A 13,776-nucleotide genomic window follows, 5' to 3' on the forward strand; every position below is an offset into this window, starting at 1 on the left:
ATCATTATCAAGACCTCATCTGGAATATGCAGCTCCGTTTTGGGCACCAGTTCTCAAAAAAGGATATCGGGGAACTGGAGAAAGTGCAGAGAAGGGCAACCAAACTGATAAGAGGCATGGTGGAATTCGGCTATGAGGAAAGATTAGAGAAACTGTCTTAAAAAGAGGAGAATAAGGGGGGATATGATCAACATGTACAAATATAAAAGGGGTCCATCTAGTGAACTTTGTGTTGAGTTATTCACTTTACGATCAACACAGAGGGGCCATTACGTCTACAGGAAAAGAGATTTTGTCTCCAAATACGGAAAGGTTTCTTCACAGTAAGAGCTGTGAAAATGTGGAATAGACTCCCTCCAGAGCCGGTTCTGGCCAGCTCAGTAGATTGCTTTAAGAAAGGCCTGGATACTTTCCTAAATGTACATAATATAACTGGGTGTCATTTATAGGTAAAGTTGAACCAGGGAAAATCCGATTGCCTCTCGGGGGATCAGGAAGGATTTTTTCCCCCTACTGTAGCAAATTGGAGCATGCTCTGCTGTGTTTTTTTGCCTACCTCTGGATCAACTGTGGATATAGAATTGGGTATATGGGATTGTATGATATTTTTTTTTTTTTTTTTATGGTTGAACTAGATGGACTTGTGTCTTTTTTCAACCTGACTAACTATGTAACTTTGTAAGATTTTTCAATTGGAGAATTGGTTGTTTGGCACAGTAGAGTCTACCCACAGAGCTAACCTCCATTTATACTGCATTTCAGATTCTCAGTGGTACATGCATGTAATCCATGCTGGTTGTAACTATGATATGTCTTGGAGACTTGCTTATAGATAAAATGTGTTCACTCAGATGTAAGCGCTCCATTACTGTACTATGTACAGGACGACAAGGATGGGTCCTGAACAGGAGATATGTTTCCCCATTATTTGGGTTTTGGTCCCTTTTAACAGGGATGACTTGTATGTATGTTTGAGTATTCAAGGGTACTCACCCATGCAGAGTAAGGGGTTCCAGGGTAGCACACTTGCAGAGGAGAGGATTACAGTCCTCTCAGGATTGGTAAATCCTTGTTTGAAATTTGAAAGTTGGAGGGGCTAAGCCCCCTGCAAGAGAAGCCTAAAGAGGAACAGGGCGCCTTAAGCAGGGGTCTGTGAAATGAACTGTGTAGCTGTAGCAGCACACAGCTGAGTGAGCAGTGTGGACTGGCTGATGACTAAGGCACAGTTACTGAAAAGCGGAGACCTCCTCTTTGGGACCCAGGGCAGGCTGAACTTTCAAAAACTCTGTTAAAGTTCAAGTGAAACTGTTGGTAAACCAATGTTTTCTTTTTCCATTATACCAATGTTGGGGTCCATTTTTCATTTGTTTGCTGAAGAAGGCTGTTTAGCTTGTTGTTTTTTTGTTTGTTTTTTAATACGATAAAGACAATTTGCTTTTACAAATTAGCATTTAATCAGAAAAACTCTAAGCGCAGTAAAACTTCTTAAAGAATTCATGGTCCTAAAGTTGGTACAAAAGGGTTAACTTTAGGAGGGTTGGTTATTTAGACATTTTATTGCACAAGGACTTTAACTCTGGTTGCCTTTAAAGAGAGAATTTATTTAATAGACAAAGGCCCAGATTCTCAAAGGACTTACGACGGCGCAGCACCATGTACGCCGTCGTAAGTCCTAATCTGACCCGTCGTATCTATGCGTCTGATTCTTAGAATCAGTTACGCATAGATATCCATTATATCCGACAGGCGTAAGTCTCTTACGCCGTTGGATCTTAACTGCATTTTTTTTTTACCGCTAGGTGGCGCTTCCGTCGACTTCCGCGGCGAGTATGCAAATTAGCTAGATACGCGAATTCCCGGACGTACGCGCGGCCGACGCAGTAAAGTTACGACGTTTACGTTAGGCTTTTCCCGGCGTAAAGTTGCCCCTGCTATATGAGGCGCAGCCAATGTTAAGTATGGCCGTCATTCCAGTGTCGAAATTTGAAAAAGTTACGTCGTTTGCGTAAGTCGTCCGTGAATGGGGCCCTGACGTCATTTACAAATCAAAACCAATGACGTCCTTGCGGCGTACTTTGGTGCAATGCACACTTGGAATTTCCACGGACGGCGCATGCGCCGTTCCGCAAAAACGTCAATCACGTCGGGTCACAGTAGTTTTGCATAAAACACGCCCCCCCTGATCCAAGTTTTAATTAGACTGGCTTACGCCGGCCGATTTACGCTACCCCGCCGCAACTTACGGAGCAAGTGCTTTGAGAATACAGCACTTGCCCGTGTAAGTTGCGGAGGCGTAATGTAAATCAGATACGTTACGCCCGCACAATTTTACGTGGCTCTACGTGAATCCGGGCCAAAGTCTACGTATAAATGTATTTTATACTTTGTCCATAATACTTTGAGAAAAGTATCCAGTTATATGAGCAGGGCAATGTGGACTTTTGGAAAACCTCAATACAATGTCACATTGCCAATTACTGCTGACCGTTCAGTGAAAGGAGAAGCAGCACACTGATACTCCTATAAGCATGCTCTTTGCTAGTGCATGAGCACAGCTGACTGGCTCCCTCTAAGAGGCTGATACCGAGTCCAATTTAGGTTATTACACTTCTTGCATTAAATAAAGAGTAATGAGGACTACAAAGCTACATTTATTTATGCTGTTTACTGTATATATGCCCGTAGTTTTTCTTCAATGTTAATAAAATGGCTTATTGCATATCTATGTTATATCTATTTTGGACAGAACGGGAGTTAAACTTTAGAGCAAAAATAAAAAGAAAGCATCACATTTAAATTTTTATTTTACTGCCTCAGTCCACAAACTGCTCGAAGTTGGATTGTAATATATGGTTGTTATTTGTTATATTGATTTATGTTGAGCTTTTTCATTATCACATAGTTTTATTATAATGCAAGGCATGGGTAAGCACTGTTACTTTATTGCACTCTGTTCTTTTATAATTAACCATGTCACTGAAATGACCACTTGATTTAATCCTGCAGCAAGAGAGTTTAATATGGATCAATGTAGCACATTAATTAATAGCATTATAAAATTGGTATAAGACCAGTTTTATAGACATGAAATTCATTGCCTTGGCAAGCGCTTACAGAAGAGTTTGTGTTTTCCTTTGTTTCAGAGGCGAATTTCCCTGTCTCCGGAAAGCAGCGTCATGAGTAGCACCATCCTTTTCCTGGAAAAGGGGAAGACGTGGTACAAAATGTGGGCTTGTGTCCCCAAGAATGAACCTCTTGTCATGTATCTCCAGGGCTCCAGTCAGGTAAGAATGTCTCAGAGTGGCTCATAGGTTTACTGTATGTGTTTGTTCTTTGACAGTGCTTCTAGAATCATTCTATAGAAGTCTTGCTAAGGATGTGTCCACCCAAAACTGATATTTTAGCCAGTAGATGAAGGTGCTAGTTCTACTTTAAAATTAAACCTGTACTGAGAGAAATATGTATCACAGATCTTTCTAAAAATGCTTGTTGCCTGTCTGTCATGCTGATATTTTGAGTCACAAAAAGCACGTACATTAATATTTGACTGCTTCAATTCTTGTTCTGGGTAAGTGTATCAAAGTACTGAGATTAAAAAATGTGGTAACATAAACTGCTTTTTTTTTTATTATTCCTTTATTGAGCAAAAAATTGCATTATACAAAAGGCATTGAATGCAAAATAAAACTGGGAAACAAAGTCTTGGACAGTAGACTGTGATAAAAACAGTAGAGGAAGCAGCTTGAGCACATCCTATAAAAACAATACAGTCAGATAATTTAGCGGTTCCAAAGGTAGCCTAATTGACATAGAAAATGGCACCTCCAGTAATGTGTAATGAAATACAAATAAACAATTAAAGTGAAGCACAGCCTATGAACGTAGTTCTGGATAGGGGAGAACACAAAAAGCCATATCATGACGCTGCTAAAAAAAAGGCTGACATATGGGAAAACATACCGGTATACGTATCCGGCAGACAGTCATGCGGTAAAACTAGTTAACGAAGTCGGAAAAAAGGTGATGAAAAGAATAAGAAAGGGAAGGAAGGGGGAAGAACGAGGAGGAAGAGTGAACTAGAGGAGAAAGGTAGGACTCTCCCGAGGAGAAACGCAGGTGGACCAAAACATGTCAAATAAGTTGTGTAAACGCATTGAGATTAAACTCGGTATATACAAAATACTGCCATGGTCTACAGGTTTCACGGTAAGTATCCTCCATGTTGTGCAAAGTAGTTGTGAGATCTTCAATGTCCCCGACGTCATTGACCTTTGAAAACCAAAGGGACTTTTAAGACAGATTAACATATTTCCAGTGTAGAAGGGTACAGGTTTTAGCCACGTTCAGTAACTGAATGGTAAGGTAGGCCTTGCTTTTCCTGATGGGTCTCGCCGATAAATACAACAGACCTGCGGCAGGGTTGCTTTTTAGATCAACACCCATAAATGGTTTCATTTTCCCAGTCGCTTCCTGCCAACATGGCTGGATTCTCTGGCATTTCCATTGTGCCACCCTCCTATCCACACCACCATAGGAGCTAGGACCTTGAGGGAAGATTCGATGAAGAGTGGTGGGGACCCTGTACCAATTGATGATAATCTTATAACTGGTCTCCTGCACCCTGGTTGCAATGGAAGTTTTTTTTTGTATGTGAATTTTAGAAACTTTTTCTCTTTGTTTATCAGTCAATTAAAAGCCAAGGTCCAATTCCCATTTTGACAAGAAGGGTGGGATATACCCAGAAGCTGATCAGGTCAAATAAAAAGTACTTCTTCTAATACAGGATTACTTTGAAATGGGATTTGTTATTGATGTAGGAGGATATGTAGTGATCCAAGAGCTGACAGTCTGCTACTCGGCTTTCTCTTGCCTGCTATTAGAGTGAATTAGCATTGCTGTATTCGCTTCCATAATACAGCAGCACTTCCCGCACCAGCAAGAAGCTGAATAAAAAAGTTGGTCCTGCTGGGCGGGGGAAGCCATTCCCACCGGGAGAAGACAGTGATTATCGCTAGTGGCTATAGCAGCCGATTGCGATAATCGTAAGCAAATCTGTCAGGCGATTGATCAACTTGGTACATTCAGCCTACCCATTGATGGTTCGAATCCCAGCCCGTACTTGCTGAACTGGCTGAGATTCAAACCGTGTATGGCCGGCTTAAGACTTCCTCAGCCTATCCAAAGCAAACAAAAAAGTTTTGGCGTTCCAGTTTATGGGCCTATAAGGCTGCACCCCTAGGCCTGGCCTTCCTGTCCCTTGGCCTAGCCCTGCTCTTATCCATCACCTGTTTATCTGCTCAGGGCTGTCTTCACTTTGATTTGGCTTTTTAATTAATTTGAATTAAGTTTTAAAATATATTCTCTATGCTGACATAAATGTGCACACGCATTATATATAGGTATATAAAGGTGTTTGTAATAGTTTGAATACTCGGAGCCATCTGGCTTTTTATTCTATACCAAGATAAATATTATATCTTCAAAAAAATAGCAGTTTAATTATCCTGCCTGTAACCTACACACCATAGTAAGAGTCTCTCCTGTGCTCAGCAATCATAAACTTTATGTTCCCTCTGAACGAGAGAGTGAGACGTGGCGTACAAATTATTTTCACGCGTTTCAACTCTTCCATTTGCATGCTTCTCAAGGTGATCATATAAACGCCATCTCTGCCAAAGCAAGAATAAAACGTGTGACTTGCCCTAATGTACTTTTCAGTGTAAGAAGTACATGAGAATGTTTGTTATACAGCTGCATCAGAAATGGATTACCGTTTTATCTCACGGTAACTTCTGTTTGTGCAGATACAGCTTGTTTTTAAAATGTAAAGAAAAAAAGTTTTATTTTATCCCTTTTTTTTGAAAGATTTTTAAGTTCTATATTGAGACACATTAAAAAATAAAAACTGGAGTATAAGGCTTCATTTCCACTGGCGTTTTTACAGCCACTGTTAGCCTTTTTTACAGCTTAAAAACGCCTGTCCATGTTTATTTTGTAAAAAAAAAAAAAAAATGCCGCGGTATCGTTTTTGGGCGTTTTTGAGCGTTTTTTAATGTCTGACGTTTTTACAGCTCTATTGCTGGAGCCACAGAACGCCCTGGTCCCGCGTTTTTTTTTACAGCTCAAAAACGCCTATGCCATTTGCAGCTCAAAAACGCCTATGTGGGAATGATGCCATAGAATAACATGGACAGGCGTTTTTAAGCTGTAAAAAACGCTCAGAAAAGTGGCTGTAAAAACGCCAGTGGAAATGAAGCCTTAAGGTTATATTTTTAAATTTTGGTTGTATTTCAAAACATTTTTTTTCCTTTTGTGGACCTTTTTTGTAAACATTTTTCTTTTTACTGCGCTGCTACATAGTAGCCCATATAAGGCTTGTTATCATTTGCTTGAAAAAAAAAACCAATGAAGTATTGAAAGCAAAATAAAAAAAAGAAAGCAACTAGTCTGAAGCCCTGTACACACGACCAGGAAAGTTGGTTTTCCAGGCGGGATTCCTGGCAGGCTTTCCCTGAAAAGCTGTGTATACACACGGCTACACAAAAACCCACCGTTCTTTTGAATGGCAAGAACGTAATGACGTCATCGACTATGACGAGTCGAGGTCTCGTCACATTCGATTCCGTCGCCGCCATCTTGCTGCACCTCAAACTATCGTTGTATGCTACCGCGCATGCGTCGAAGTGTTATCGAGCATGCACGGTTTTTCTACCCTGCAGGTAAGCATACAGATGACCGGTTTTCTCAGCGGGAAACCCGATGGCAAAATAGAGAGCGTGTTCTCTCTTTTCCTGTCGGGAAAACTGCTAGGGAGCATACACATGGCCGGGATTCCCGGCCAAATGCTCTCCTGGCAGTTTTCCTGCCGGGAAAACCAGTTGTGTGTACGAGGCTTGAGGCTTGGTTCACAGTGGTGCACTGACCGCATTGGATGTGATTCGCACCGCACTGCAGTGCAAATCACATGCTCCTTTTTTTGGTCTGCACCAGAATCGGGTTGGCATGGGTGTTCACACCAATGCGATCCGTTCCTGTCCGAATTTACAGTTTGCACTGCGATTTACAAACTGAATTCTGGGTGTCGATAACTTTCTATTGACACTCCCAGCAGTTCACATATGTCAGTGTGGACTGCCTGTGAGTTGGGTGCAATGCAGCAACCTGAAGTGGATTCGCAGGGTTCTCGCATCGCACCAATGTGAACCGAGCTTGACGCTGATTCAGATGATGGCTGCCAACAAAGATGGGAACACTATAGTCTCTAGCTGTAGTCACAACATATTTAGTAAACACCTGATGAGTGTTTCAGCCCCTCTGAATTTATATTTTAATCCTCTCTAAATAGGTGTATGAACGCAGTGCCCACAGCTCCCTATTTTAGGAAAGTGGTAGTTAGGATTCAAAAATTTCACTTCAGCTCCACCTGCTGGTGGTACAGCTTTAATATCTCTGTAGGAACCTTCTACCAGTTTACAAACCCACTTCGGTCAGCTAAATTGAACAAAAGTAGGAAAGTAATATCACTGCATTTTGTCAGTGCCCCCTTAGCCTCAGAAGAGTGCCCCTTGGAGATACCTTCACTCAAAAGGTCAGCTCAAAAGGCATACCTCACAACTTTTTGAGACGGGACCCAGGGGCACCTATTAGCAAAAATATGTAGACATATGACAATATGACACCCCCCCCCCTTAAAGGAGAATAAAAAAAAATGACTAAACCCACAAATACTTTTTTTTCACCTCTACTATTCCTTTATATTGGCTTTTGAAATTTTACAAATGCAGCAATTTAGAAATTGGATGAAAGGTTTAGCACTGGGAAAGACTTTTTGAAAGATAAAAAGTGCATTTTATATACAACTATATAGATCAGACCAAAATGAGGGACACATGAGGAGAAAAGAGGGACAGAGGGACTTTGTTCCAAATCAGGGACAGTCTTTTGAAATCAGGGACAGTTGGGAGCTATGCTGAAGGCATTAACCTGAAGTAAAAAGTAGAAGCAACCAGGGTACACATGACGGCAGGATGTACACTACTCTGCAAAGGTTTTAGGCAAGTGTAAAAAAATGCTGTAAATTTAGGAATGCTTTCAGAAGTAGAGGTATTAATAGTTTATCAACCTGCATATGGAATTACAATCCCTTTTGCTTGTTGGCTGCATGTACATTATGTCAAGCATGCAAACCTTAGACTGAACTAAGTCATAGCAGCAACCAACGGGTTAAATATATATGTGTTTTCATTACAGCCTGATCACAAAAGCCACGAAGGATGGGAATAATGTAGATTTATAAGCCTGTACTCGGAAAGTAAAAATAATTTATCTGCCAACCGTTCCGAACCTGCAGATCTTTTCAGTGTCATATTGTCTCTGCTTTTTATGATGCTTTTTATCTTTCTGTGTATTATTTTCTCTTCCTGTCATTTCCCATCCTCGTAAAACTGTCTGACCCCTTTATTGTCAGTATATACAAATACATGAGGATGAAGGTGATTCATCATTCCGGGAGCATGTTCCATGAGCATGTGTGCACAGCATTGGCACTGTCATTGTCAGGGGGTCATTGTGTTAGGATGGAGGGGTCCCCTTTGTTCTAGTTTCTCAATGGTCATGTGGGCAATTCTGTGATCCTTTGAATGGTTAGAATTATTGCTGAATACGAACAGTAGTTATTCATAGCCAGAACATATTTTATGGATTTAGGTGTAAAAGATGCTTGTAAATCATTTTTACATTACATGGAATAATCATTACCCATATTTCAGAGCTATAGCAGAAGTAATTTTGCTTAAAGGCCTGGGCCCAAACATTTTTCAAGTATCTCAGCTTAGATTTTTAGGGGAGCCATGGGGGATCTAGAACCAGGCAAACAAGTACTAATTGGGACTGACTATTCAAGGGGCAAATATATCCAGGTATCTCAGGCTGGATTTCTAGAGGAACCATGGGGGTCTGGAACTAGGCCAGCAAGGTTAATGGGCACTTACTGTTCAAGGGGCAAATATTTCCAAGTATCAGCCTAGATTTCTAGAGGAACCATTGGGATCTGGGACTATGCCAGCAACACATTTAAAAGACTGACTATCAAGGGGCAAATATTTCCAAGTATCTCAGCCTGGATTTCTAGAGGAACCATGGGAGTCTGGGACAGGGGCGGACTGTCAACTCATGGGGTCCCCCAGGCAATAGATTATGGGGCCACACAGTATACACATACACAGTACACACACACACAGAATACACATACACACACTGAAAAGGTACTGGAGAGGCGGAGCAGCTATAATCTTGTGATTTTTTTTTTAAAAACACAGATTTTTACATACTGTCCCTGGTTTTACTGAGGCTGGCAACCCTGATGGGGCCCCCTAGTGACATGGGGCCCTCGGGCAGTGCCAGAGTGGTCAGTCCGCCCCTGGTCTGGGACTATTCCAGCAAGGCTGATGGGGGCAGATTGTTCGATCCACAAGTCCAGTCGCAAATCAGAAGTTACTCACACCCATACTGTACAGTAATACCAGCTGACTGCTATCACTGTACACCAAGAGGTTTATATTCTAACCTGCCTCCAGAAAAGTGCTGGCAAGTTGCATCATGTAATTAGAAATGCATGTAAAGTGCTGTCACTTAAATGTAATATCCCTTCCTAATAGTGCAAACAAATACTTTGTCCAAACCTGTACATGTAGCATTAACACGTTGGTTGCGGTATGAATACAAATCGGTGCTAAACCAAATGAAAAACGGAAATAACATGAAAATAGAAAATCCCAAAGTGTAGCAATTACAAATAAGTCCACTAATATTTAAGGGAAATATCTGTGATTCATCAATCCATCCAACACCATATGCATTGCAGCATAGGGTAATCCTTCACCATCACCCAAACAACCTGCACTTCTTACCAGATAGTGAGACCTCTATTTATATAAAGGGTCTATTGCACTTTTCCCACAACTATGGGTATACAGGTAGCTGGCAACTACAGTAGATAATTCAAAAGCCAAATCCTCTCCTCCAACACCCCGGGTATTCATCAGCAGTTGAGAGGCTCTTCAAGTGGTTTGCGGAATCCCCTTTACACCAGATAAGGAAGTGCGGCAGATCTAACGGGCGGCGCTTTACCTCCTCCTCAGGCCTACATTACCAGCTGGTCGCAGCGTGTTCCAAAATTCCTACATTAGAAATAACATTTTGTAGTTTTTTGCCTTCTGTCAACCAGTATTTGTCCTTTACTTGTTCTTCAGGCAATGCGTGAGATGACATAATAGATGGCTCTGATGGCAGGAAAGGGGGTGGGCGTGCTGGACAATACAGTGGGTTTGTGGCAGATGAGCAAAATTATCTGTCCGCAGATCTGTCCAGTAGACAAATCTCCATTGTGTGCCAGTATAGAGGTGACTTACATCCTCACTTTAATTTCCCTGCATTTACAGACAGGCACTTCTAAAATGTCACAGGAGACAATACATGGCAGCATTTGAAAGGCTGATGTTGTGGAGCTGCCCTTAGTAGTGTTTTTAAAACCTTAGACAAGAATGTATGACAGTGTTCCTACTAGAGCTGCATGATTCTGGTCAAAATGAGAATCACGATTCTTTTGCTTAGACTAAAGATCACGATTCTCTCACGATTCTCAAAAACTGAATGCCAAACCCCCCCCCCCCAAATAAATAAATTAATAAATATTTAGAAAGGAAAAAGGGGGATCATTTATGGTGCATTGAAATCGGTGGAAATGATGAGAAAGAATAATGTCTTTGTTATAAAAATACAAAATACATTTTATTTAATACAGAAGAGTATACAAAAATGCATATGTTAAAATCTAATATTAGGTTTGGTTTAACAAATATCTGTAGTCAACAGGCAGAATAGTGGTGAATTTGACAGGAAAATCGCATATCCCTACATGTTTCGCGGAGATTCCGCTTCCTCAGGGGGAAAAACGATTTCCAATTTGCTTTAAAGACTAGATAGAAAACATACATAGATTAGCCATGTATAAATACAGTTTTACTGCAACAACATGATCATTTAAAAGTATGACATTAACAGTAGACGAATAGCCGCCATTGGTCCAATAGTTCAACAGATTACGCAGCAAAACAATGCTTACCCACAGAAATCCACCAAAATAATGCTGAACAACCCTCCAGGGCATGAGCTGACGCGTGCACACCCCTGCAATCAGGGGAATCCTTGTGCCTCCTCTTAGCTTTAGAGATCTCTCTGAGATAAAATGCTGTCCTAGAGGCTGAATGTGTGGCGAAACCTCCTTAGGTGTATTTCTGGGATATCCATCGGCTCTCCTCCTAGGTAATATGCAAGCAAAGGGGCTCAATAGTGTATTACAGTTTTATATAGTATTTTATTCGAAAAACATATATGTACTCACATTTCAAACAGTAAATCAAGGCATGTAATACACGAGCGGCAAGCTCGTACTCTTACGTCACTTCCGGTTAGTCTGCTGCCCAATCCCGACGCGTATCGCCACGTGACTTCATTACATAAACTAAGGGGAAGCTAGAGGGAGACACATGAATATAATATTACTGCAGTCTTCTAGCTGGTCTGGTCACATCAAGGTCCTGATTTCCCACTGCCATCAGGACCTTTTCTACTCCCAATGGCCACAGTCCAGCCCCCCTAAAGTCTGAAGGGCAGTAAACTGGCCCTTTATATAGAAAGTTGGGAGAGCCCTGCTCTAATTAAACATGCATTCCCCCACCTTTGGCTATTTAACCACATAAAGTGCTCATGAAGGCAACAACCTATGGATATGTGCTTGTGTAAGGACATTCTAGAAACTGAACAAAGGTGTGTACATTGCAATTCATACTAGCAATAGCCACTAACCAATTTTGATACTGTAAAGGTCAGAACTAAATACAATTATTTAAAGGTAAGCTTTCTGATAAGAATCTGTTTGGTCATGGAGGAACAAAGTGAGCCTGGTCAGAAAAAGGTTGAGGGACATGGGGTAACAACCTGTTCTAGTAGTAAAAACAACAGTATGATTATTTCTAAATGTCCTTCTTTTCTTGCAGGATGTCCGACCTCAACGTGCCATACCTCTGCCAGGCTATGACGTCAGCTTACCAAGTGCCAGTGATAAGGTGGACTTAAAGCATGTATTCAAATTAAGCCAATCCCAGCAAACGTTGTTTTTTAGTGTTGAAGATGAGGAACTACTGATTAAGTGGATGGGGCTTCTAAGTCGAGCATCTAAAGGAGAATTGACAGAGGAGGTGGAATGTCCTGAGAACGTCTAAATTTCAACATTCCGAAAACTTTTAATAGACATTTCTTTAAGGAAAAAAAACAAAAGTTTATCTGAAGTTTGACAACCAAGTAACTTTCCTGACATGCTCATGTCTACATATTAACATCTGTGGTGTTCCCCATTTTCTGTAAATTTCCATATTTGTACTTGTGTACAATGCGTAACCTGTGTCCTGTGCCTCTAAATAGGCAGCTCTTTTGACCGGCGTCTCGAGACTGCAGTTATAGCACAAAATTTCTTCAGCCTACTGTTTTGTATATGTGTATTTAAGAAAACAAATTCTAAATCCCGTTTAGTGCAGATTGTATCTGTGAAAAAGTTTTAATGACTATCACCTTGCCCAGAGTGGAAAGATCACATGACTGCAGACATGTGATTACAGTACCGTACCGATCTCACCACAGCAGAAATGGAACCGGACTTGAACTTGTGCAGCTATTGATCATTCCTACACTTCTAACCTCTTGGATGCCCGAAAGTAACAGCCATTTTGTCGTAACTGTCAGATATTGAATATTGCAATCAAGAGTGTGTCTACCCATTTGGCATGTTGTTTACCGATAGTGATGGGGGAAAAAAAAAAGTTAATCAAGTGTTGTATTTATGTGAAGTATTAAGCAATTTGTACCAGAACAATCCATATACTCCATATGTGAAAAGACCCCAGATGAAGCACCTTCTGCATGTTTAAATGGCCGTAGACTCATTTTTTTTAAAGTCTATGAAACAACTTTTTAGCACTGCTGGGAACATACGTTTTTTTAATTGTTCTTTCTTGTTAACCCTGTGTTTTTATTTATGATTTGTAAATAATGTTACATACATATTTTCAGACATTTTAAAAAGAAAAATAAGCTATTAAAAAAGTTTAGCACACGTTGATTTTGTGTTAATTCCTAAAAGCCCACACTGCTGTACCAGAAATGTGTGAATTGCCCTTATTGTGGATTGGCCCCCTGAACGAGACAGAGGATTATTTTTGTGTTTAGCCTCATACAGCTGCCTTTGCAACTTAGGGGTAGCGGCTGCGTTGTGTTTAAAAATGTGACTCAACCATGTGTGTTTACCACCCTCCAACAGCAAGTGTAAACTAAAACTAATCGGAATTTCCAACAAAAAAAGTTCTATGTGAGCTTTTGGTCGGAAATTCCGACCGTGTGTAGGCCCCATCGGACATTTTCTGTCGTAATTTGAGAGCTGGTTCCACGGTTTTCTTGTCGGAATTTCTGAACGCGGCATTAAGATCAGAAGTGATCTTTACATTTTGCAAGGGTGCCTAATTGAGTCACAAACAGACTTTTTGCAATTCCAGTGATTTGATAATTGTGTCATATGACAAAAAGTGCTCCACTAATGGATTCTCATTGATGCAGATTCCCAGATATGCTTTTATAAAGGAAGGTTTATATGTGGATTGGGTGAAGCTTTCACAGTATCACTGCAAGCTTTTCAGCCTATCTTAGATCCGATTCACATATATGCAA

The 13,776-nt window shown here is 40.8% G+C and overlaps 1 protein-coding gene across 3 annotated transcripts in view; it reads left to right on the forward strand.

The window, feature by feature from the left end:
- Positions 1-13,174, forward strand: part of FGD3 (FYVE, RhoGEF and PH domain containing 3) — a 312,502-nt gene extending 299,328 nt beyond the window's left edge. For all 3 annotated transcript variants that reach the window (XM_040359284.1, XM_040359285.1, XM_040359286.1), the window contains 2 exons: positions 3,144-3,284; positions 12,057-13,174. In XM_040359284.1, coding sequence (XP_040215218.1) covers positions 3,144-3,284; positions 12,057-12,281 — 366 coding nt within the window. In that variant the 3' untranslated portion in view covers positions 12,282-13,174. The remainder of the gene's footprint in view (positions 1-3,143; positions 3,285-12,056) is intronic.
- The last annotated feature ends 602 nt before the right edge of the window (positions 13,175-13,776 follow it).

Source organism: Rana temporaria, chromosome 7, assembly GCF_905171775.1.
Source record: "Rana temporaria chromosome 7, aRanTem1.1, whole genome shotgun sequence".
In the NCBI taxonomy this organism is placed as follows: domain Eukaryota; kingdom Metazoa; phylum Chordata; class Amphibia; order Anura; family Ranidae; genus Rana; species Rana temporaria.